The following is a 26,922-nucleotide window of genomic DNA, read 5'->3' on the forward strand; positions in this document are numbered from 1 at the left end:
GCGCTGGAACTCGAATGCATGCTAACTGTTTAATATTCATTCAGCAACTATGATTCATCATCGAAAAGACGGCCCGTTGATTTACGTACTAACGAATCTCGTTCGTATTTATTTATCTAAGTATATGCAGCTTAGCACTTTTCTACAAAAAGAAGTACACGCGCCTCCCCACTTGAACCACAGATTCGACTGTGGTGCGCGCCATCTAGTGCTAATGTCGCCCTAGTCAATATATTGAATGAAAGAACTAGTCAGCTGAGTGATGCTAGGAGCGGTCTTTTTCCTGCAGCTAAGACTGGCAAACAGTCGACGGACGGAACAGGTCGTAGACGTCAAGGGCGTTCATTAGCATGTCGTAAATAGATATAACGTTGACAGTATATGCGGTGTATTTTTGTTTTGACCTCAGCATCTCATCGAAATTGCAACATTCTATCCTACATACACACGTGCACTATGGTTTCGGCAAATGTTTGAACGTCGTTTACTAGTGGTGAATGAGTGTGAGCGTTTTTTTGGTTAAAAGTAGTTAGGACCAGCCGATACGGTCCTAATGGTGTTAGTCAAGCTGTTATTTTTCGCAAAGGCTCGTGACCTAACCGGCATTTCTGAGCGATCGCTTAAGTTAGCTGATGGAGAGGTCTCGCTGGAAAATCTAAAAGCGATTATAGCTGAAGCGGAACCTTCAGTGAAGCCAGTCCTGGATTCATCGATCGTAGCCGTTAATCTCGAGTATGTAACGGACAGCATTCAGATTGGAACGTGGACAACTGAAGTAGCTGTAATTCCGCCAGTTAGCGGAGGATAAACATTTTACGTGTTCAACTGAAGGTCGCACCGCTCACAATACAAATCCAGATTAAGAAGTAAACCAAGTATACGCACTAGACATGGGTTCGTATCTTAAAAATACGTATACCGAAATAATGTGTTAACACAATAAACGTTCGAGCAGTAATATGAAAGACGTATCAGCTATAAATCGCATCGAAAATATACTGTAATATACTGGTGGACCACAAGAACGAACAACGTAATTTCAGTTTGACTTTCTGCGGTCGTTTATTTAGGTGCAAAACTGCGTTCCGATGATTTTGACAGGGCAAACTGTTAGATATAAATCGATGATAGTTTTTTCTAATATATATGCATTACAACTGGGGACGGTCTGTTAGATACCTTAGATAACAACCAACTTTAGCAACAATAGTGTAAATAGAGCTTAGCGAAAGTTGAGGATTTTTATTTAAGTTCATTAAGAGACTCAATTAAAAGATGACATAATTGAAACGCTCCATTCGATTAGCAATAGTAACTTGAATCGATTGTATCTTTCTATAGGCCTATCTTGTCGGATGGTTTATGCTTCGGTGTACGGGAAAGAAGAACTTTGTCCAGCTTGGACCTGTTCGCTCTACTGCAACGCGCACAAAACTCATTTTGTTTAGGACCAATTTCGTGAGTTATTAAATGAGAGCGCCTGCCGATACTCTAAAACAAGCCATCTTCCAGTCAGTTTTTAAGGAGGCCTTTTATAGCAGCGCCTCGTCTCTAAAGCCGCATAGATGTTATAAAATTGTCAAAAAAAGGCCCGATTTGCGTAGGCAAAATTTAAACAAAAGAAAAATAACCACTATTTTTTATTTGTCAAATGCGCTCGGTGTGTGTCGTTATTTCTATATCGGTGTAGAGCAACTGGTAAAGGTCCAAGATGCAGAGAAGGCCATTACTTCGATTTCGAGATACATGCATTGTCCAAATTATCTACATTCTATACAAATTACTAAATTCTATCTCCGAAGCACACAGTCTGAATATCTCGGAGGTTAGTTAAATTATGTGGTCCCCATCTAAGACCACTTCAATACATAAAAGCTGTTGATATCTGTCAGAGCCCCTGCATACTTCTTTCACAAAAAATAACTTAGATAAAAAGCCCAGCTCACCTTCACTATTAGTTCTAGCCTGTGCAAAAATCGAACAAATAGAATCCTGTCGTCCAAATAAATTCGAGTCGTTTTGTGCGGAAACACTTCATTTTCACATATATAGATAAGTATAATGTTCTGAATAGGCAGGTAGCTTTACTGGGAATGTTCTGTTTCAATGACTAGATAAATTTTGATATCAGGTAATTACTATTTTTGTTCCTTGGTCCTATGTGCACAGGCCACAGTGAAGGAAAGACCGTTGTCAAATTAACTCGGGATTCATTGGATATCTCTGAGGGATTGGCCCAGGTGACTGCAGTGGACTGTGGGGCGGTATCGATGTTTCTTGGGACGACACGTTCCGATGTTATCGACGGAGACATTGTGTCGTCTCTGATCTATGAAGCGTATGATGCTATGGCACTGAAGGTAATTTGTCATTTTTAGCTGTTTGCGGGTTTCCCCTAAACTCATATTCTATACGTCCGTGAATGACTTCCGGTAATAGGAATACGATCGCGCCTCGTAAAAGACGATTTATATCATGGGTTATTGTGTATGACGCCGACAAGCTATGAGCGCATGTAATAATGTTTTTAACTGAGTCGGTACTTACCCTTTCTTCTTTTCTGTGCCAATTTGACTGAAGGAGATGCAGAAATTATGCGAGGAGGTTCGTAACACTTACTCAATAAAGCACATCGTATTACTTCATCGTCTAGGCCGTATACCCGTGAAGGAAGCCAGTGTGATGATCGTTTGCTCAGGTAGACACCGGCAGGATACGCTTCGATCAACCGAATGGCTCATTAATAAATTAAAATCGAGAGTGCCAATTTGGAAGCGAGAAGTGTTTGCTGGCGGATCGGAAGCTTGGAAGGAAAATAAAGAAGCCTTTTGGAGGCAATAGTTTCGTTCATTAATTGAATGATGTCCTAAATATAAGAAGTCATTTCTGTTATGTAATATGCCATAGACTGAACACAATACGCAATCTTGTATTAAAATGAACCAGCTGTCATTCAATTATAATGGTACATAGCGTCAAACAAAATTGTAATTTACGTGTCCTATGTAGATTGGGGCTACTTACGTAGGTAAGATTTTGTCCACCCTATACGTATCCAAATTGCCCTGTCTCAACTTGGATTGTACCACCATATACAAACTGAACGAAATGATTTGTGTTGATCTGTGTAGCACTACAATTTCAATAGTACAAAATGGCCTACAAGTTGTTTTTTAAACGGAACAAAATTTTTGATAACAAAAAAAGTGTTGAAGCCTAGCTGCGAAGCCAGAAAACGTGTTTTTTTCTTTTAAGCCAAACTCAGAAACCGGATATAAATTTTAGATGGCCAGTTACGCGCAGTTTTCATTGGATCTTGCCTAAAAAAAAAATAGAAAAACTGTTATAATATCTATTCCTTAAGAAATCTATGAGCTGTATAAAAGTTTTAGCAAAGAATGAGTGAACAACTGCGGCGAGCACTTAGTCTTTTCGACGCTTAAGGCAATGAGCGATAAGCGGATGAAGAGCTTCACTAGGAACAAATTGCATATGAGGAAATTATATCGAACCGCCACTCAAATTCATCTCAGCTATTTACAGCCATGGCACTGCTCCTATAAAATAGGAACGCGACTCAACAATGATGCTTGTTGTCCTGACGTTCGTTCAAAATTTGATATACGGAGCCCCTTATTTCATATACGAGAGTTTATTTATTTTACTTAAATAGCACGTTGTTATTTATTTATTTAGCTTCGTTATACAGTTTGAGGATTAAGCAGGCGAATGGAATTTTGAGAACTTAGTCAAGTAGCACCATTTAATAGCTCGAACTAAAGTCGCTATGTTGCAATGAGGCCGAAGCTTACACAGATTATAATTGCCTTAATGTCATACACGCACTTAAACCCTCGATCTTTATCTGTTTAAAAGCTAAAAAAATCCCGATCAACAAATATTGTCCATCTAAATAAATACATGATGCCTAACGGAAATGTTTCTCTTTGAAAGTTGACACTATCTTGATTCACAAGTTTTTGTCGAGTTGCTAAAATAAAAAAGGCTAAGTTGACGTTAGGCCTCCTTATATCAGTATATTAGAGATGATATTCATCATTTCATCAATATGAGAACTGCGCCGCAAAAATTGTGACACAAATATTATTTTTAACATATTATATATATAGAATACGCAATATAACAATAGATAGTATGGGAAATCAGCCCATATGGATGTTATTCCTGATCTGAGTATTGGTTATGCTGTATTCTGTAACACCAATCTATCATCAGCTCACTTAACGAGGAACCTACTTTCTCAACTACTCCAGTCTATTTGCCACGAAGGCTGGCAAATCTTCCAGCTAGTTGTCTGCTACAGTACTGAAAAATCCTTAGCTGGTCATATTTTAAAAAACAGCGAAAGTACGACTTATAAAATGAGGTCCATATAGCAGCTGAGAGCTGCGTAGAGTCATGTAATACAGTGTATAAAACGTTTGTACTCTCGTAACCAAATTTGTATTTGTGGAAGCGTAGAAAATACTATACATGCCTTACGTCCGCGTTTAATACTTGTTTCATACCGAGCTAAATGAAAACGATCAGTCCTTCAAAGTGTTATTGTTTTCTACACGAACGGAACTTCTCCGTTGGGTTCTCTTTGCAGCACTAAGTTGATGGTAACGCGATAGCATTAAAGTATGTGAAGATGTAAAAAAATGTTGCAAATAGTTTAGTTGACAGGTAACACATTATCTATCTGCTTGCACATCACATAAGTCCTTGCTTGTGATTAAAAGTACTTTGCTTTTTTTTATTTTAGAAAAGGCACATCTTACAAACCATGTCCGGTGCAGAATATGATTCTATTTATACTTGGCGTCAGTTTCCTTCCATATCGCCTTATAAAACAAACCAATAGTTAGTGGTAAACTTAAAGAATGAAAATATCTCCAATCAAAAGAGAAAATCCTCCTAAAAATACTCAGCAACTCAATGGGTCCCAGTGAAACGCACGCATAAATTATCGCCAACCAACTGCTTCTCGTTATGGCTAAAATATAACGGTCTACTAATAAGATTATTTAAATAATGCGCAGCTATCGACTCTGTGACCTCGCATCTGTCCTCTGATGGTTTGACTCAAACTAGCTACATTAGCTACGACGTCATGTGATGCGAATGTATTTGCTTATCTACTTCTTATATCTAAGACTGAAGCTAGACGATGCTCGATAATAACCCCGTGATGGGCATTTATTGAATGGTATATAAATAGTAGATAAAACTAGATAAAAATGAACTGTTGCACCATTCAGCGAATATAGCTCACGGAAATCCGGCGGATAAGTTAAGTTCTCGATTTCGGTGAACATTATCACAATATTAAGATATCAATGATCACTACTACTTATAGTGACAGCCACTGCAGTTATGGTCCTCATTATCATAACCAAAATAGCAGATCGTACTGCTAATTTTCGTCTGCTAATGACGAAATCCACAAGCAGCCCTTTGCTTCCATCCTTGCCTAGCCCTATTGATCCTAATTAGCAGAAAAACGATACCGACAGCTAGGTTATCGATATTAACAGCAAATGCGCCGTAAATGTATGTTTAAAAAATCCCTCGAACAGAAAAAACTCTTGAAAAAATACATTTTCAAGTGTATTATGTACATATCGTGAACTACGCTAATATCAATACAAGTAACACTAACCCTTTACTGCTGTCAATGAAAATAACGTATCTTCGGTACAAGACTAGAAACCACCAGAAAGTATGAGGCGTCAACAATGGTTTAGTGTTTTACATAAACAGGCAAAAAATAACGTTGTCCATCGATAAAATTCATTGCGCCAACTACGAACACTGTTATTACTTTAGTGAGATCATAATATGGCCACTCCCTAAAGCGTCTTGACCACTTATCACTTACCAGCACTACATAAGCTAGTATACATCGTACTATTTATTTAGACCGAAACCTCTCGTTCAGTTAATTTTTAATCTAACTGGATTCGTGCTATGCTTTCACAACGTATGTATGTTCCTGTCGTACTCCTGTTGCTAATTTTCGCCTGCTAGAAATTAAAAAGGATCATTCGAGCAGTTAACACCCCCTCACTAGGCAAGGATTCACGGCTAATACCTATTACTGATAGATAGTTTGTTACATGTGACATTTCGAAGAACCGAATTTAATTTGAAGCTCGATAGCAGTACTGTAGGTACAAAGTCAGTGTTATTAGTAGAATTTTTGTATCTTACTGACGAATTGTTCTATGTGCTATTGAGAAGACTGTGAATCTCTTTTGGCAGCCTAAGGCAGAAAGCAGACACAAAACTAACGCGATAAAGCGTTACTGATGTGAATTCTTCGTCAGATTTATTAAACTACGAGCGAATGTTTATATGACAAGATATATCACTGACTTATCCGTGAGACACCTTTCCGCGGAAAATTCGCCTATTTTCATACCATTGCCAAGAAATATAGACGTTTGTCAATCTTTCCCACCGTGTAAGTTTGCATATTTCTGGGTCATCATCTCATCCACGATCGTCGTGGGTTCATAATTTGATGATCTGTATCGACGAAAAGCAACATCAGCGCATCCGGTAGCAGCAGTTCAAGGCTTCTCAACAGTCGGATTTGACAGCGATCCGCCGAACTACTACAGGCTGGACGTTGTTAGCTTCACGAAACTGTTAGCCCTTACGTTTGGTGTACGAGAAATTCGTTTTCGCATATTATGAAATGGACACAAATTTATCACTACAAACATACAGTTGTTTCTGCAAAGAAAAGTTTTTGTTCGAGTTTTGATAGTATCACCGATATTTTTAGGTAGACGTCTAGAGAAACCCAGTGTTGCGCGTATTTATTGCCGCGTGTCTTAAATTTTACTTAATATTCGAGCTTCTTTGACAGCGTGGAAGCTGCCGAAAAATCCTTCAGAGTTCATGGGTCATTGTACGCTGTTGTTGATCGGTAACGAATTATTATAAATTTGTTGTTCGAAATTCCAACTATTGACCATTCTTAGCACCAACAAGTTCCAGTTTGCATCGAGCGTCTCCTGTAAAACTTCCGGAACCTATTACCTCATCGTATATTGCATCCTACGCGTTTCACACTGTTCAAAAAGAAATGTCAGAAAAGATCAAATTGTGACCTTAAAATAGTGGAACCTTTATATGATACAACTAGATTTGTCACTGTTTAGTGAAGTATTTATTGGATTAGCGTTCCTAGGAAAGAGCCGGCCGCTGAATTGATATTCTCTTCCTTTACGTCAATCACAAGATCACAGAGATTATAGAATATTGCTAGGTGAAGAAAAAAGAATGTAGCTTTTGTATGACTAGCTTTTGTTGTCTAGAAGATATCTAGGCAGTCCTTAAAGGTTCAGAGTATTTTCGACTGCAAGCATATTGGACGTTTTGGGGGTAGTTGCGTGCAGGGGCATCGTTCACAATAAAGCTGACGCAACGATTAGTGAATGTAGCTGGTCGTCCAATGATCGATGCCACAGCCCCTGCAATCCTCGTTTTTTGCTGTTTGCCCAGTTACCGTTTGGCTTTCGATTACGTATCACACATGGTGCTCTGTTCGATGCACGTAGCAGACTACATCCCATGTCAATATTTTTGTTTCCATGACTATGCCCGGCAGTAGTAAGGCTCATAGTATGGTGGTTCGGGAAGGTAGCATTTGCTGTTCATTAAGAAAGTAAAGAACGTAACATCTTGCTAGTGGATTGGCTAACGAAGTGCATATGAACAGAGTCGAGCTTTTAACCTGACTAGGTCATCGCTCGAAGCCTTATACAGTTAGCTGTGAGTTGAGGTCACAGCCGATCATCCCCTAACGGCTTCCATGATCCGCCCGCGTATTTAGAAGCTTTAAAGTGTCTGCCCACAATAATAAATCTAACATATGGCTGGTTGTATTTGTTTCGTAATGGATAAAACGTTCTCCGGGGAACGCATATTTCGAAATTGCTGCTACTCGCACCCGTGTGACTGCATGGCTTTGCGATTTTCGTGTTAAAAGCGTCATGTGTGCTATAGGTCACAATACCATTGATCACAGTAGCCATTTTTTTAGAAAATGCTGATTGTATTGTTCACGATTACAAATGATCTTCTAAGTCAAGACTAAGGTAGGCAAAATATAAATATTTCACGGTGTACTCCTCATGTATAAAGCACTAACTTAACGGTAGATAAAAGCTAGATAAAAGGAACTAACATTATTTCAAAATGATCACCCAGCCAATTCAGTATGATGATCTGAAGGTCACCAAAACAACACAACGAGCTAAAATTCAAGGATAGAGTATAAACGAGAATGTAGAAGAAGAGCACATCTTGAAAAGATAACCAATGTAAATTAACAATCATTATAATGATTACCTTCCAATTTCGGATTCGTTTCCTGACGAATGGCAAATATGAGAAAAACTCGACATAAGGATTACATATTAGATGTTGCAGTGTCCTATTATCAAGCATTATTAGTAATAGCATGCATTTGTGTTATTTGCAGGCTCAGCTAGATAAGAATTGTTTGTCATATCATCAACCAACGTTACAGTGTCGGATCTCTGTCTTCATCATGATTATGATTCAGTCAGATCTATACAACCGAGAACATAAGAGCTGATGTGGCACTCAGATATTTGATTCCAGAAATCGACTACTAGAGTATCCGGACTATTTTATAGCCTTAGTGAAAGACAGAGATGGTTCAAAGAGCAGACTTCTAACATTAATAGTATCGAAGTTCAGCACTATTTTTATTCTTAAGCATAGCTATTCTACGCTTTTTAATTGTGTTGCAGGTCTGAGAATTTGTTCTAGTAAGACGTTATTATTAGGATATACAGTTTGGTTCGTCGATACGATTTTCATGCAAGCAAAGGATGTTCGGCGATATAGTCTACTGGTGGCAGGCGTGCATCTATCTGCAATTTTTAGTACTATAAGGAAATTAGTTAATTCTATTATAAATGAATCGAACTACAAACTTGTTAGGACGGATGCAGAACGTCCGTAACTGAAGTATGAGTGGAAAAACAACAGCATAAAAATTATAAAGTTCGTTAATTACCGGAAACTAATGAGCTCTACACTGTTGCCAGAAGAGACAAAAAGATTGCCATGAAACAAAAAGGAAAACTCAACGCTTCGCCTTTTTTATGCATGGTCCTTTCTGCACTTCGGTTTGTTGGGCCTTTTTGTTTATTATCAACTGCAAGTTTAAGTCAATGAATTTTTTTCGTGTCTGGTATATTTCTTCGATGTTGCACTACTCACACTTACTACTAAAGAGGTTATTTGCGAGTTCAAGGAAGAAATTTGAAGATGATTGTAATAGAATTGGATAGCTGTTACATCGAATAGGCGTACTCGTGCGGCCGTTCAAGTCAGCATCCACAAAAAGTTCCTTCTAGACGTTGCCAATTTCGACCTAGTTCATTCTGGATTCTACGCGCATAAATCTCATTAGCTCTATCGTTTGCTATATCGACCGTCTATCCGAATTTACAGAAAGAGCTCTAATTGTTTACATATATACGTATTGAATAATCGAGCTAGAATCATAATTTATTACTTTTTGGTTGTCATTGAACGGTCGTCAACAGGGGCCAACTTGGAAATAACCAAGGCCATTATATTCTGATGTATAGTAATAGCCTTAAAAAAGGCACTCTGATACCTATGACATTTGAGCAAATAGCAAAATAACACATTTTCGGTTTGTGATTTCAATCATTGATGGCTAACTGTTGATACGACCGCTGTCGATTGCGGCCTTCGAGAAGACTGCGTAAATAGCCGCAAGAGCAATTTTGCATGAGAAAAAACGTGAACGGGATAAAAGCGCTTAGTTACATCTCATACGCCTCCGAGTGGAAACGTTGAGTTATAAACTGTACTAGAAATGTTCCTATACTTATGACGTTCGTACAGCTTCGACAGCCAAAAATACTATTAGAAATAACGGAAAGTCTATTTGCTTTGACTAAGGATTTACCCATTAACATATATATATGAGTACCGTACGAATTAAGCATCCTTTGATTCAAGCACGCAGTTGACTTTGTTTTGTGCAAGAAAGGGTGAATACCAACGATTTGTGTAGTAATGAAGAACATCTTCAAATGGCATATGTATTGGTCTATACGAGTACAAGAGTCTGGATTATGAAACAGGCGTTCATCGCGGTTGGATAACGTCGTATTATGAAGCAGTATTTCGAAGGTAGCAATTCTGCAAAGGAACATCGAGCTATCATCTCCATAACATCCCTCATTAGCGGTCGAAGTGACCAGCTGTTCAGGAGGTCAAATGACGTTGTTCATAAGAGACTATTCAATCTCTTGTGCATCTCAATCTCTTGATCTCAATCTAGGGATCTCTAAATTAGCCATAGTGGCTCTAAATTAACGATTAGATTAACTTAAAGAAAAAAACGTGTTCGACTGCTTTGTGTAATAACTATCTCGAGGGCATCGTATATTCCGTATCGCAATGCGGATACCCACCAGGTATAGCCCTAGCATAGAAGGGAACTACCCTATCACTGTATTATTTCTTTACGAGAGAGAGAGAGCTGGGTAACCTTTACGAGAACAAATAGCCATTTACCAGATTCCTATAAACAATGGGATGATGTTGTTTTCGGAATAACATTTTATAGTTGTCCATCGTTTTCTGAGGCTCATTTGTGTTTTTCTTTAGGTACCGAAACGTTATGCTAAATATGACTGCGCCCAGCAAACGAAATGTTTTGTGAGGAAGTTGCCACTTGCGGTTTTCAGCGTGTATTTACGTCCATCTCCCGCCTATGTTCATGGTTATCACAAAATCTTAATTATAACAGGTTTTACGTCTACCGGCTTTTTTTTTCTAAGCAAATAGTGCTTGTTGCTAGCTGTGTTAAATCGAAACTAAACGACAGCGTATTTGTTACGGCATGCATAGCATTGGTAATAAATACTTTTTGAAAACATTACATTACTTAATAATAATATTTGTACGATATCGTCAGAAGAAGGTGAGAATTCATATTTGTAAAGATTTTTTTCCAGCAATGTACTGTGATTTGTGTGGGACTAGCTAGATATCACGTAAGACCAACGACTGCTTTCTACGTTTCGGTTAGACAGGTTTTTTCAGTAGCAATCGTAGTGTAAGTCGAAAAAGATGATATATCTTACATGAAATTCATGCCAACGCTTCGTACGATATTTACAATAGTCCACTCTATCGCATACGCTGTGAAGCGGCAAAAGTCGTTAACAAAAAAAAGCCCTTAGTACTTACTTCTTAGTACGATCTGGTAGCTTCGCATATGCTACGCCATACCGACAGAAGCTAGTATTGGACAAGGATTCGTGGTTTTTTATTTTAGTGAATCTGCTTAATGATGGAAAAACCTGACGCATAGTCGATTTGATCGCTGGGCGTGGTATCAGCCAAGGTCGATGTTGGCCTCACATAGTGTACCTATTTATAGCACACCGTCGACAAAAATGTCCGCGTTGAATGTTCCCAAGCCGATTTACAAAACTTCGCTGAAGAGCAACCCATTGAAAATGGGAATCTGCTCTGTAATATTTTGTTTCGCATTTTTTTTTAATAATATTAGATTTTGTGTGCGATAATTGCATTTATCCACGGTCAGAGTTAGTGGTACTTACAAGGAATGCAGTTTTATATGAAATATGATTGCAGTATCAGCGCCGATCAGACCGAGCCAGTGTAAAATTGTCTGCTATTCCCGGACGTGTGAGGCCAAGACAAGTTTTGCACAAATAGTAGACAATGTACCGCCAGAAACTCGAGCATTTAATTTTCGATGTTCGATTTTCGAAAATGTCGCTTGTTGTGCTAGAACAGCGATAGAACCACGTAGTTATTTTGCCGGTATCTAGAACTTTCTGTGCTTGCTGTATGGGATATATGGGGCTATGCATGGTAAACTGTAGGCCTTAAGAATGGATTCGTTATGTTCACCGGTTTCCATAGCTTTAACATAACGATTGAGATGGTGAGGTAAAACCATTCGTTTTAGTTGTTGTGAACCATTTTAGTTACTGGAGCCGTCGTAAGGAGCATAAAAGCAAGGTTACACTAGTGACTGAGCTCTGCCGTAATTACGCAACAGTACAGCTTTACAAACGACCGAGTTTTTTTTTCAATAGGTATTTATTAATGCAGACGTCAACGATTTTTCTCCCCTTATTGAAACGTCGATTCTGATATGAAAATCAGTTTTATGTCGCTTTCAAATCGGGCCGTATATATATATATATATATATATATATATATATATATATATATATATATACCTGTAGCTGCTTTATTTAAGTGTTTAGGACTTATTGCCAAACGTATGGAAAATACGCGCTTAACAAGCGGATGACTAATGCAGGCCCAAAAGCTTTGACGGGGCGACGTGAGAAATAATGAACAGAATATCTACAGAAAGCAATTGTTTGCAGTTCAATTCAAAACTGCGTAATTAAAGACATACCATACGTTCTGATGTCACATTCTAAATAACTAACTGAAAAACTCAAAAAAAGTTTATATGAGGTAGAATAAATTATGTGATTTTGCCTAGTCGCGTTTTCTCTTCAACACACAATAGTAACTAGAAGATTATTACCGCGGAAATTAAAATAATCCACTTGCAACTTGAAATTTCAGAAGTTATCATAGTGATTCAAAGCTTGTTTTACTTTCATAAGATTGATGACCATTTGTTTATTACGCTTAGCCAGCTCTGGGAGAACGAAATGGAGCGTAGTTTCTAAAAATGGAAGGTAAATTCTTTGCTCTAGTCCATTCTGGAAAACCCGTCACACATTTTGCCTGTGACAAAAATTCTGCAGGATTCAGCTAAATCATCTGAGCGTCCGATATGTGAGCTTGTATGGCAGTTGTCAGCTGATAGAGTTTCGTGTAGAACGCTTCAATAAAATCCAATGCATTCAGAATGCTCTCCTATCGCGCTTCGGTGAGCTTTCACCGAACCACACACGAGCGTACGAATTAGTCTCGTGCCCAGATTTGTATTTTAGTTCTTACGCTATATACTCGTGCCAATGATCGTTCGAAAAGAGAATCGCTTCTCACATAGAAGAACACATTTCAAGATAGTTTTTTCAAGGATATTTTCAGATCATAACTAAATAAATGCACTATAACTGTTCAGTCGTTTTAACAGCGTTACGTTAGAGATTTTTGCCCACAGTCTACGGTATTTATTGCATTATTTTTTCGCACCTGTTGCTTCTTCTGTAATCGATATATTTGATAGTTCTCAATGTGCAAATGACAATTTTAAGCGTTGCAGAAACTATGAACAAAATCTGTAAGGTCATATTTATGGAAATTCTCCCTACATATGTGAAGTCATCTTTTTTTCTTGTTTGATCAAACATGGACCCAAAAACTAAAAATAATATTGTTATTGAAATTATTACGTTGGTAGTGCGCATTCGAAACCTATTTCATTCTACTACATACATAAAGTCTAATGGCGTAAAGGTGCAACTAGTGGCAAAACCAGTTGTGGCACAATGGTTGTATACAGTTTGCATGCAAAAAATTCTTTCTTATCAGCGACTGACCGAAAAGAAAAACTTCAATTGGAGATAGGATCTTGAGTGCAGGGCAGAATTACGCTTCTGGACAGCCACGCTATTTTGGCCTCATCAAAGATACGTATTTCGTGACATCATTGCAATAAAGCAGTGTGGCCATGGCAGGCAACTGGCAAGGTGGCCAATGCTCTTGTTTACGTCAAATCTAAGAATACATCTAGGCGCAGTACGTAGGCGTACTTAACCTACTATATTCTTTCCCTAGTTATCTGAGACTTGCATTGTTTAATGATACATTTCACGTTGAATGATTGATAGAGCAATCTATCATTTACAGTGTTGGCTAGAAAAGAATCCGAACGAAAATTATTCTTGGCCTTGCCTATGGGCCATAAGAAAACGACGAACGCAGAGTGAGTGAACCACTAAATCAGCTTGTTTCTTAGTATATCTTCATGTAACCTCAAATCATGATTTGTCCAAATACAAACTGAGAGAACTGATAAGCTACTCAGCTGTTTCGAGCATAACACGCGCGATACGTATGTACGTGCAGCGAATCCTGACGAAATTTTCACGCTGATTGCAAGCGTCACTGCTTCACTCTTACCTATAACGAGCTTCGTCTTCAAGCTAAACCGAGAACTATGATCACGGTAAAATCCAACCATAAATGCGCAAGGACAATATGATCGTCCAATATCTGATATATACATACGATACCTAGTCGCATTGAGACTCGCTTCAGGAAATAAAAACCTGTTCAACTATCAATCAGCGGACTTGTTTCACAATTGGAAATCAACGATAGTTTAATGAATGGGCTCACGTCGGCCGTATCTATCATCAATCTAGATGCTAATTCAGCACGGGTATATTACTTGTACTACAGTGAACTCGAAAGGCTGCATTTACGTTGTTGACTGTTTAATATTTAGTGTCATTGGAAAACTGGTTTCGCTAAGCCATCGGAAAATACGTGACAAGATATATTTCTTTAACTTAATACGTGTACCCTGCGGGCGTTTGCGCCTGGACGTCGGATGGACATTCGTTTTTCATTAACCGCTGTTTGCCTTTTTATAAAAAAAATTGCCTCTCCTTTTTATCCACGTGAGCATTTGCTGTTGTTTGCACGGCTTTCCGCGTCTGCGATGCTTGATAATTCTCGCGAAGCCACAAGACAGCGGTCTGATAGTTTATACTCCGACGTCTGACCTATCGGCTTCAGAGGGGCCTTTGTACGGAATCCTCCGATCGTTGAACAATTGGCGGGCAGCTTAATCTACATTAAATTAGTTAAATAAGATTGGCACTTTCTTGATAGAAGTTGTTTCAAACCCTTCGTTCCATTTGGCGTAGTGAAGTCCATTCATTCTTCCATTATTTGGTATAGTAGTTCGTATCTAATAATACTATAATTGCTATCAACCTCGAACGAAAATTCGAAAAAAAACAGAACGCTTGTTTTCTAAAGGAATTTGTCTTACCTCTAGATATTTGCGTTTGTTCTGTAAAGCTTTAGTGAGAGTTTTCTGTCTGCAACATTAGTGAACTTTCTTTTTTAGTTTTACGTTGGTACATAATTACTTATAGTCTAGGAGGAACTAAACAGGATCCCAATGCCGAAAAATGTTCTATACGAGTTGTGTTCAAGTAAGAGATGCACGAAGCAATCTAGTATAGGCCATCGATGATAGACGGTTGCAAACACTTAACTTCATAGAGCTGTTAGAATAGAAAATAATAATGAGACATGCAAATATGTGTATCCAGTAATTTACATAATTTCACTTGTGTATTTATAAACTGTTACGTGTTACTATAACGAACAAATAATATTGTATGCAATTTTATTTTTATTGCTTTATTTTTTTGTATGGCTTTTTAGGAAAACTTGATTAAAAAAAAATGCTCAAAGAAGACATAAGTAGACGCGCCGTTTCCTGAAGGACAACAATCACAATGTGTAATAAAACAGTTCCAACTCCATAACGCCGATCGATACCGTTTTCGGAAGCCTTTAAATTTATACACCCATCTATAAGTAACAATCGATAAACATTGAATTAAATGCCGTTTTGGCGCGGGGATATTCCCAGAGGCTACAAGGAACCTTCGGATTCATGACCCTCGCGGATATAGTGAACGTATATTACAATCAAAGCGTTTAAATAAAGATATCTTCAGATTGTTTGTTTACCCTTTGACTGTTAGTTTTTGTCATGATCTACGACCAGATAGTCCGCCATGACAAACGGCATTGGACTGAGGGAACAGTTTCTTTCTTTGTTGAATTTTCGTGCCGATATGCGGTATCTCTATGAAACGACTACTGCACCGATTTATATATAACATTACTATAAATAATGCTTTATTGTATATCTAGCACTTTTAATGCCCAATCTCGTTAAAAATTCTTAGAATTCTAGAAAATATCCTTTACAAATGTTGAAAACAACAGGAACAACGCTGACGACGGCGACTCGATAGCGACGACTGAAATGATGTAACCCAACCGGATGGTAGCACGAAACAACTGCGACGGCGCCGCCATTGGCGCCCACCGCAAAGCTAATATATACTTATGGTCGTAGAGACTTGGCAGACTAAACAGCGGTTGTCATCCAAGTTGGTGCTCCGTCCTGCCCCACAGGAGGATATGAGTACGTGGTTCGAGTCTCCGTTGTGTTGTCTGGGTTCGTTATTGCTACATTATTTGGGTTTAGCTTCACTTGGGAAAGAATATGAGGACGTATATATATCCAATACGTCGTTGTTAGCTGTCTAACTGGCGCTAGTTGATGGGATCTGTCCACTAAACAGATGAGGTAGCCATTCGATTAGGGAAAACCAGTGCAAGATGTAATAAAAATATTATATATAAGATTCTTAAAAGAACAACTCGACGTCGTGCGTAATAAACATTTAGACTTTTATTAATTTAGTTTTCGCATACATTGTTTTGAGACCCCGTCAAACCTTCTTCTTTTATAATCAATAATAAAAGATCCTTAATTAAAAAAAAAACCGTTGTCAAAGGTAATATAGCTTTCATTCTGAACGGTAATTACAGAAAAACATGGTAGTTGTTATAGATATGTCCGCGATAGTTCGACCGCGTGATTTCATGGGCAAGCCGATTAATAGTCAAAAAACGTATCGTTTTGTCTCACAAGAGGTATTGGCCAAAGCCGAGAAAGCAATAGTTATAAAAAAGAAAATTTCCAGAACTTGAAATCGCGTACTTACCAGATTAAGACATATTGTCCGTAACTACTAATTGAAAGAGGACAAATACGTTTCACATATTCGCAGTCTGAGCACTTTTTACCATCATCGTAGGTGAGTTGTGTAGCACGGCAACATGGATTCGGAATAATTTAAGCTCTGCTTTAAAATGAAAAATAATAGGAAAAATTTCGCTTCAAAAATTTACCGCGAGCACTTCATTTGTCTAAGACCTGAAGTGTACATCTATACAGCCCGCTAGTGTCAGCAAATAAAAACAGAACCATGTCTTGCGGTTTAGCCACGGTACTGTGCCTATTATTCTATAAGCTAACAAAGATGCAAAAAACAAAAAAAAAAAATAATTATACAAGGTCGTCTTCGTGCCCACAATAGGCTAGAATTACCTATTAGCTCAAACCAGCCAGAGCAGCTACCTACAAGACTAAAGTTCAACTTTAGCATTATTGTTGTTTGACACAGAGTCATATAAGACAGCTTTAAATCTGAATATAGTTACGACAGCAGCTGTACCTGTATGGCTAACTTATGGGTTTGAGATAGAGTAGGTGGAATCTTGCGATATTTAAATGTCGAAAGAGCGATTTCCATTTCAGCCAACGGAAATTTTCTACAGACGCGATTAATTTTCAGAGAATCGATCGGCGCTTGTGTCGCCAGCTCTTAGCACGTGTGAGCAAGCGTTGAAGAAGACGGTAAGTGATGAGTAGGATAGGCCGAAGGCTTCGTCGACAAAAAGGTGTCGCACTGCTCGCCACAATTAACGCTACGGATACGGCCATTAGTAGTCGACCTCTACTTTTCTGTGGTGATCCCGTCTTCAACCGATATTTACTTGCCTGTATCATAAAAATTTTATAGTGATGGTGCTAGGGAGCATTCTCATCAACAATTCTTTGGTGCGTATCAAGTTTATAGAAAATAGAGGTGGAATTGGCACACGTGATTGAAAATGAGGCCCACTCTGCTATTGGGAGATTTAAAAAATCAGGTTGAAATGCAATTGGAGAAACAGCCGGGCACTTTTTACCCGTTGTAGGAGCGCTAAAAACAGGTAGCGTCGTCAAAAATAATAACACATTTTCATAGGCCCAAAATATCACACTGTATATTTACGATTCATCAAGTTCGCAATCGTATATCGACATATTTTTCATTTACATTGAGAATAGGGCATCTATTACGCATTATTTTGCATTTAATTTTGAGATCTGAATTTACAGAATAGGCCATCTATTACGCATTATGCTGCATTTAATTTTGAGATCTGAATTTACAGAATAGGCCATTCTCACTTATATATTGATGCACCGTATGTGGGTATTGTTGGGTGTGCCCTTTCTTCAATAAAGTATTTACCGGAAGCTAGTTTGAAGTGTTCTCTATTTTTAAATCTTGAACATAACAGTTAGAGAGATCGAGCGAGTCCTAGATAACTAAAAAATAACGTCACCTTTTTATAGGTAAAGGCATTGAATTCTAAATTACGACTGACTATAACGAAAGATTTGGAAAGTCGTCGGTAAATCCTTCCCCATATTTTGTTCATTCGTGATTCGTGAACATGATTTTCCAGCCAATTTTCTCTCCATTAATGAACTATGGCCTAACTTATAGCTTGTATATTTGTGCTATTATAAGCAAGATATCTGGCCTGGGTCACATTAATTGCAAAATCGTATTTTTTTATACGAAAATCTTAGGATTTTCTCGACAACCCCATTCATCACATATACGAACAGCAATAAAGCTTACCCGGTCATGTTTCAAAGCTGCGCTATTGGCAATTTGCAGATTTGATAAAATTCAATCATAGGCCATATAACGAATGCATCAGAATTGTGCGGTAACTGTGTGTTTGTTCCACAAAATCAGGCATGAAAACAGCAATCGAACGCACTTTATTTTTATCGTAATTACCGACGACCTTGAGCGCGTATGTCGTCCACATTTCAAACACAACGTTATCAAACAGTTGAAGCAGTAAATTTAATAAAAAAAAAAAAAAAAAAACGTACGATGTCATAACGTTCAGAAAAATTATGATTTAAGTAAGAATACTAGGAGTCTTATTTTTGCGAGATTTCCAAATGTCTCTTTCATGTATGTAGTAAAACAGAGTCAGATGCCGGATGCTTTTGATTCTTTTTCTATTCTACAATAATTATAATCTCTTTTTAGTGATTTAAGGCGCTCTGCCCATTTCCGTCTGCACTTTCCATTGGCTTCGAGAACAACAATAACAAAAAGTGCTTTCGAAAAAATCATCGAAATGATGTGTCCAGATGTTAAGTTGTGTAATGTTGACTGGGATACAAAGATAAATCTAATAGTTTTGCTCCCAAACTAGTTCCTGTATATTAACTGATCTTACTCTTATCTATACTGAAAGAGTACCATCATTATACCTAATAAAGTTTTGTCCTTTCAACATGGATAAAGACATCTGCATTATTTCGGCACATGTGGGCTAAACGCCCAGTTCATACAAAAATTCCCGTTTTTTGAAAAATTAATAAAAAGTGTTAATCCTAGATACGAAACGAGTTAAGATGGTTCTGACATGCGTATGTTACTAATCGAACTTTAAGCCTTCTATAATAAAACGGGATAGACTAGCAAAGACTAAGTAAAAAGTAATTAAGTTACTAGCAAAAAACAAACAGGAAAAATCAACAGTATAACTTCTGTGACGCTTCATAGACACAATCGCTAACTAGAACGTGATCGGTTTTTCTTCTAACATCATATCGGGCTTAGGCCCATGTCTTTTTGAATTGACCTTCGATCGTCGTCAACAAATAGGCCAAGGCTAAAAACGGGCCTCAGTGCCGAACGGTGTAATACGACTTACATATTACGTACATTAATTAGAAGAAATTAATTAGGAGAGCCAACATGGATATAGCAGAAGGGAAATAATAGAAACTAATTGTAGTGTACAAAACTAAGCTGTTATTTACGTGTTTTATGTTCTTTTCTTATTTGTGCTCAACACAGGGTAGCCATGATATTTTGCCAAAGCAGTATAAGGCGTAAAATGTTTGCTAAAGTCAAGCAAACTAGAGCGCTTAGTTAATGGGTACCCGTCATGTAAATCCTAACTCGTACGGCCTTGTTTTAGGGCAATTCTTAATAACGATTCTGGGGAACCTCATGTGCTTACTGTGCTGAGTCACACAGAATTATTTTCTGCATTACTGCGGTCCTTTTCAGCTAAGGGTATTCGCGCTACACTGTACTCATTGTGATTCATTGAAAGATCTGTTAAATCCATTTGTAGCACACACGGTAAAATCCATGTTGCATTAGTCAATGTTATTACTCGATTGAAATCAATTCGTCTGTACTTGAGATTTTGCTCAATAACAGTAGATATGCATATAATAACCATTATATTGATTTCAAGGATGGGACACGATTTAGTACTTTCAAGAAATGTCATTCTACGGGCAGGACATTCAGATAAATATTTTTCATTTCCTGAAGACACTTATGGCTCCCTTGCGAATCCTGGTACAGTAGATGTTTAGTACATATTCTTGAATAATTCAACCTAGTGAGTGACAAAGCCAACTTTTTATGAAGTCTACTTAAGTATACTTTATAGCAGCCTATAATCTTCACTTGGTGCCAACATGAATCGTTACGCAGATAGCCAACATGCCTGACAAGCACGGGTTTGTTGCATAGATCCGATGGTAAATAATGCCTCAGTAGTACACCACGATTTGCCCTATCAAATGGTAGGGAATAATATGGTACGAAATTGGACAAGAAGGCAGAGTAAAATGGGAAAAACGAAGTAGACGACCAGAAACATGCTCCGATAGACAGTTGATACCCATATCTTTCAGCATCACGTTGAGGCTCGTCAGTCGCGTAGTCGTTTTTGCTTACAATCGGATAAAGGTCATATGCTGCTCTGTCGCGCTGCGGTGATTGATACTGTTGCTGGTATTATAACACAAAGAACAACGAAGGCGCCAGAATGGAGGCAGAGAGGCCAACTCCTGCAAGCAACGTCGTAATCAATCGTCTTTTGTATTTTTTCTCATTGTGGTCTATAAACACTCGACTGCGTCTTTTATCGTCATGACCGCGACAAACCGTTCGCTAACAAGATTCGTTTCGCAGGAGTTGTCAGTTGCAAGACAATAGCCGGCAGTAAACGCTGAACAGATTGTGAATTAAGTTTCGAATCAGGTTAGGCCGATTGTCTTTTAGCAAACTAACGAGTGATTTTTGGTGGTAAGTTAGTAGCTTTTGCGCAGGAACGGGTGCCATGACCGGTCCCTCACCATCGACAACGTCTACTTGCGCTCGTGCTCCAGCCACTGAGTTGTTGTCAACCGCCGCGGTCAACAACGTCCAAACCTTTTATAGCTTCGAGTGTAACAGCATCTGTAGCCGATCAGACGGGCCAGTGAACCGAATTGAGCTCCGCGTGTCCCTAGGCCAGAATATCATGCACATGCTTGTGATGGTTGCTTTTGTCGGGTGTCTTCGCTCATCTGTGCGTAAGCACTCGATATTCTAGCCGCTAGTATTGATACTATAGCGATTATAGCACGAAGCGTCACCACCATCCATAACAAACGTTGGGGATATCGGCAGGCAGCAAGCCCTTCAAGAAACCAGATGTTAAAACTGCTTGAGGCTGTTGTGCAGATATTTTGATTTGTGTTTTGCTCGAACTGTGGCCGGGGTCTTGTTCCTTCGTACGTCTGCGTGTGTGTGTGTGCATGCATGCATGCATGCATGCGTGTGTGCGTGCGTGTCTGTCTGTATGCCACCGGCCGCTTTTATCTGGTGCAGTGTGGAACGTAGCCTAATGGCACAAGTCGCTGGCACTGCTGTTACCATTATCGTCGGCAAATCGCTGTCAGCTTCAATTTTACTCATCGGTTTGGCCAAACCTAGCATATTTAGTGCGTCGGCAAAAGCAAGCGGCCTTTCCATCTCTCCGTGTGTTTTAAGTGTAACGCCGCGGTTCCCGTCCGCACGGCCGTCGCCTGGCTTCCTTCTTAGTGTGAGTACATGATTAGCAGCCGTTCGCCCGCTTTATTTCTATATCCTGCGGAGTTGACGCGCACTCCAGCGTTGTCTGCCACCGTACTAATAACAGTGATATCGGCCTCATAATCAGCTATTCCGGCCATCAACCGGTTTCGCTTCACGGTGCGAAGAAACCTCGTCCTTCAACCACCACACGACAAATTAGCCAAATTTCAATTTGTGGCATCGAAGCTTCAAACCGAAGCATCGACTCTTAGCTAAATGATTGCCTAACACAACGCCCACCCGTTTAACGCACGTACTACAACACCTGCGTTGGCCTTGTTCGTTTTTATCAAGCTATTTTCGGTATCTGTTGTACCGCTTCGCGCTTCTTTCGCTTCGTGATTCAAGAAGCTTTTGAACGCCCCCGTTATTTCTACCCGTATCGCAAGATAGGGCAACTTTGCTCAATGGCGAACGTCGACAATTATATATAATTCTATATGCGTGTCTGTCCTGTTAGGTGAACAGCGCCTGCAAGGACTTCGCGAGCGGTACAATTACTATGAACTACTAGAGTAAGTAGTAAGCTGTGATCTAGCTTGTTCTATTACTGTTATTGTCGCTTCTACAAGTACAACGAATTTTTGCTACTTCTCCATCCATACCGCAGGTAAGCGTATACGAAACATAACTCACCAAGTGTGCGTGGCTTCTGTCCAGGCAAAAACGTCGTTATTACGGACGCCAGTGTGGCCCTCGCCTTTGCGAAGTTACCTTCGCCTTCTGGCCATCACCACCACTATGACTAAATCGATCAGTGGTCTAGTCAACGCTGTCGCTGTGACATGCCGCTGCCAGTAGCGACAAAATCAAGAAGCGTCGACCTAACAATATTAGCTCCTCCTCCGCCATCGCAATCGTTGTCACCTATCGGATCACATCACGTCACGTTTCCCAGCGACACCCCTCGACCGACATCCGACAGATCCCAAGAATTTGGCAGCGGCCGCAGTTGAACAGACATCATTTTACAGTGGACGTCGTGCACGCATACACTACGTGCACTACAAGGCTTCCTACAGCGAGAAAGCAGATAAGACCTACGTGAGCCCAATACACGCAGAAGCGTCGCCACTGCACGTGCGCCTTTTCTATAACGTTGAGCTCTTGTTGCTGTGTCAATAGTTCAACGGCACGCAGTGCTCATTGAGCAATACAGAGGGCAACATACAGCTCAGGTGCAGTGACAACCTGTCGATAACTGGATGCTGTTATCGCCCACTGCACAACAAATACTACGAAACAATCGAATATAGCTTTAACGGACCTACCGCACAGTAGCGTGTCACCTGAGCTCGAGTGAGTGAAAAACGAAGAACCCGTTCATCAATATAAAAAATTCTGGTCAAAAAGAGTCGCTAAGGGGCAGTTCAACCAACCCGCTACACTTCATATTTAACTGTCACCAGATCGTGACCAGTTTACTTGCCTTACATCCATGCTCTTTCTGTCATTGAAAGGGTAGACAAAAAGGTACTCCGCCTGTGCGTAACACTCAAGTTCCAGGTAAATAACCCAGATTATAACAGCTCCGTACTCAAAGAACCATTATAGGCTACGAGAAATTCAGTGGCGAACACACACACGATCAATGTAAAAGCTTTAACAATCATTAGCTGACGACTATCAATCAGGTGCTTGCTTTAAAACAGGTGCGCAATGGACTTGCTGAGCTCGACCCTGGCACCCCTGGATGGTAGCAGCACAGATACCTCATCATATCTTTGGATCCTCATCGTTGGATTCGTAATCGCTTTCTGCTTGGCCTTCGGAGTTGGGGCCAACGATGTTGCTAACTCGTTTGGAACGTCGGTGGGTGCCAAGGTTTTAACACTCCGACAGGCTTGTTTCCTTGCGACAATTTTTGAGGTGCTTGGGGCAATGCTTATAGGCTACAAGGTATCTGAAACGGTGCGTAAAGACATATTCAACGTGGATATATACAAAGATGACGAAAAAACTTTAATGCTTGGTTGTCTATCTGCCCTGCTTGCTTCTGCTGCATGGAATATTGTCGCAACAGTGCTTGCTTTACCCATCTCAGGCACTCATTCGATTGTCGGAGCGATGTCCGGCTTCACGATAGTTGCCAGGGGTTTATCCAGTATTCACTGGAAGGGCCTGCTTAAGATAGCCATGTCGTGGTTTGTGTCACCTGTTACCAGTGGCATGCTGTCGGCGTTAGTCTACCTCGTGATCCTGAAGTTGATCATTCAGGCGAAAAATCCAGTTAAGAACGGTCTTATATCCTTACCGTTTTTCTATTTCGGCACATTATTTGTTAATGCGTTCAGTGTGTTCCTTGATGGGCCGCACGTTTTAAGATTTGACGTGATACCGATCTGGGGCGGATTCATTATCTCTGCCTTGATCGGGTTGGCTTGCGCTCTCTGCGTGTGGATCTTCCTCGTGCCCCGCCTTAAGGCTGAGATAAATACCAAAACCATGAATGAGAAAACGAATCACATCGTTGACTCGAGTACCAATACAGCATCCGACAGTAACCGAGAGTGTCACATCAATGTCAGCTATGAGAATACAGAGTTATCTAACTCTGCAGAACAGAACCCGACTTCGAGGATTCGTACCGTAGGGCCATTGAGCAGCGTGATTAACAGATTCGAAATAAACCATCTGTTTTCGGCTCTACAAATTCTCACAGCTATCTTTGGATCGTTCGCGCACGGAGGAAATGACGTCTCCAACGCTATCGGCCCACTCGTGTCACTATGGCTGATTTACCATGAAGGTTCAGTGGCGCAAAAAACTGAGACACCCTTGGGTCTTCTGTTATTTGGAGGCATAGGCATTTGCGTCGGCCTGTGGGTATACGGTCAGAAAGTCATCCAGACAGTTGGAGAAAACCTCACGAAGATTTCGGCTTCGAACGGCTTCTCGATTGAAGTTGGAGCAGCGACTACAGTTTTGGCGGCATCGAAAGTTGGGCTTCCAATCTCAACGACGCATTGCAAGGTGGGCTCGATTGTCTTTGTTGGCTTCTTTAACACAGAGGCAGGTGGTATTAATTGGGGCCTATTTAAAGGCATCTTAGTCGCCTGGATACTCACGTTGCCGATCACCGCCGGACTTTCTGCGGGGTTCATGTCAGTTCTGCAGGCGGTCGCATGACCTCTTATGCATTGTTGGTGGCATTTTTTTAAAAATAATAAATATAATAATAATAATAATAAAATATAAATAAAGTATAATAAATAAAAAAAATAAAAAAAACGAAAAAAAAAAAAAAAAACAAATAAAAAATGAAAAATAATAAAAATAAATAAAAAATTAAAAAAAAAACAATAAAAACAATAAAAAAATACAAAAAATAAAAGTAAAAAAATAAAAAAAATGAAAAAATACAAAAATACATACAAAAAAAATAAAAACAACTAAACCTTTCTTTACTTGTCAATTCGACTAGCATCAATGAACGGTTTTCGGTATTCGTCGTTCTATATGTGCAGCTGCTATTCGAACGTTTGCATACACAGGTACATTTACATTACAGATTTACGCCTACATTAATTATCGTGCGAACGCATGAACCATTAAATATGGAATAAGATCAGGTGTTGTCAAATATGCATGAGATTATTTGGCAAGAAGCGGTGGCCTATTTATGCGTGGGCGTATGTTGAACACGCCACTTGCGGTAGGTACACTCATTCACTGGAGACAACAAAGGAAATGCACTACGGAGTCCGATCCTCGAGTTTTTAGCTGCAGCAAACGTTGTATTATATCGTCATATATATTGTAGGCAATTCTGCTTTGTTCTGTGTCGATTTGTCGTTTTTATTGTTATTTCTATCAACATTTGTTTGTTCTTACGATCTTGTTGTTATTATGTTGATGCTAACATTATATGACGCATTCTGTTATAAGGCTGAGCCTAGTCTAGGAAGGCTTTTGTCCAATATTTGCTATGAGCATAGCAGACGTTATAATTGATGTCATTGTTATTATATGCATCAATGAAATGCCAGCAGAAAAAGCTGTCAAATTCACTCGATGGAAAACAGCTCCGAGGGCTCCATTAATAAGACCGGGATATTACTATCAACTTTACATATATCCCGTGCACTGCTGTCGCTACCTATTCGTACGTACAGTAAGATAGAAAGCTTCGCTCTCTGTCAGCGCGTTGTTTTTACTTGCGTTCAATGTTATCGCTGCTAGAACAGAACATTCGTTATCTTTGGCATGGATTATTGATGAAGTATTCTCTTTCGACGCTCTTCTACATTTGTCCGTCTTTCAGATGCTACTACAAAACCTGTAATCGTAAATTGAACAAAAGTTCTGCCCCGTTCGGTTTAGATATACCTCAATCTGACGGCCGACACGCCGGCGTTAACCATCCTAATAAACACAGTGGACTAGTAATCACACACGGCTACCATAATGCTAATGCTTTATCAATATTTTTTTTTTTTTTGCGAACGTTATGACGTGGCAATAGCGAATAATTGTAGGCGTTAAACAACGACACATCGTGGTTACGCTTGCTAATCCTATCGAATATTACTTGTCCCCAATATTGCCCAGTTTGCGAAAATGACAAAGTTAAGGTATTCATGGCAATGCTATATAACTAAATGAATTCAAATAGATGCATTGTGTAACTTCGATAGGAGCAATGATGGCCAAAGCTATCAGTTTAATAATGGACGCAAAATAGACAACGATTCGACACTGAACAGGTTACCTCGTTGATAATGCAACAGTCAAGACAGAAACGAAGCAGTGCGGTGTTCACTATGAAGCTGTATGACGAGCTGATGGGTAGCAAAATGCTCCTAATTGGTCCCTTGTTTCATTTTACATACCGAGAAGGAAGAGTAAAGGTGACACAGACTAACAGATTATATTTTTGTTTTTTTTGTAGCTTTTATATTTTGTATTTTTATTAATATTTTTTTTATTTTTTACTTATTTTTTATTTTTTATCTATTTATTTTATTTATTTTTTATTTTTATTTTATTTTTTATTATTTTATTATTTTTTTATTTCTTACTTTTTTAACATTTT

At 39.2% G+C, this 26,922-nt stretch overlaps 2 protein-coding genes, 2 long non-coding RNA genes and 1 pseudogene across 7 annotated transcripts; all 5 read left to right on the forward strand.

The window, feature by feature from the left end:
• The first annotated feature begins 238 nt into the window (after positions 1-238).
• LOC147757584 (uncharacterized) lies at positions 239-808 on the forward strand. The gene has a single exon (XM_086979532.1). The coding sequence runs from the start codon at positions 554-556 to the stop codon at positions 806-808; it is 255 nt and encodes an 84-aa protein (XP_086835658.1). The 5' UTR covers positions 239-553.
• On the forward strand, positions 754-4,015 carry Mocs2B (Molybdenum cofactor synthesis 2B). Its single transcript, XM_022793863.2, has 3 exons — positions 754-894; positions 2,170-2,360; positions 2,581-4,015. Exons 1-3 carry the CDS (start codon positions 891-893, stop codon positions 2,839-2,841), a joined length of 456 nt encoding a protein of 151 aa, XP_022649598.1. The 5' UTR covers positions 754-890; the 3' UTR covers positions 2,842-4,015.
• Positions 4,016-6,722: 2,707 nt separating this feature from the next.
• LOC147757585 (uncharacterized) lies at positions 6,723-10,678 on the forward strand. Its single transcript, XR_015320601.1, has 2 exons — positions 6,723-8,114; positions 8,501-10,678. It is a non-coding gene; the product is annotated as an uncharacterized LOC147757585 (long non-coding RNA).
• A 3,341-nt stretch (positions 10,679-14,019) lies between these two features.
• On the forward strand, positions 14,020-15,779 carry LOC147757586 (uncharacterized). Of its 3 annotated transcripts, none has more exons than XR_015320604.1 (2): positions 14,020-14,969; positions 15,463-15,779. It is a non-coding gene; the product is annotated as an uncharacterized LOC147757586 (long non-coding RNA). The 3 variants fall into 3 exon arrangements; XR_015320603.1 differs by having other exon boundaries at positions 14,020-14,961; XR_015320602.1 differs by having other exon boundaries at positions 14,020-14,443.
• Positions 15,780-22,571: 6,792 nt separating this feature from the next.
• On the forward strand, positions 22,572-25,279 carry LOC147757587 (sodium-dependent phosphate transporter 1-B pseudogene; annotated as a pseudogene). The gene is made up of 2 exons (XR_015322578.1): positions 22,572-23,393; positions 23,540-25,279. The product of XR_015322578.1 is annotated as a sodium-dependent phosphate transporter 1-B pseudogene (transcript).
• The last annotated feature ends 1,643 nt before the right edge of the window (positions 25,280-26,922 follow it).

Source organism: Varroa destructor, unplaced genomic scaffold (assembly GCF_002443255.2).
Source record: "Varroa destructor unplaced genomic scaffold, Vdes_3.0 BEIS01000002.1, whole genome shotgun sequence".
Lineage (NCBI taxonomy): Eukaryota > Metazoa > Arthropoda > Arachnida > Mesostigmata > Varroidae > Varroa > Varroa destructor.

Excerpts from the sequence above, each read along its gene's own strand:
- LOC147757584 (XM_086979532.1), top strand. The coding sequence starts at position 554 with ATGGTGTTAGTCAAGCTGTTATTTTTCGCAAAGGCTCGTGACCTAACC.
- Mocs2B (XM_022793863.2), top strand. Across the intron at positions 2,361-2,580 it reads ATGATGCTATGGCACTGAAG|GAGATGCAGAAATTATGCGA; the intron begins GTAATTTGTCAT and ends ATTTGACTGAAG.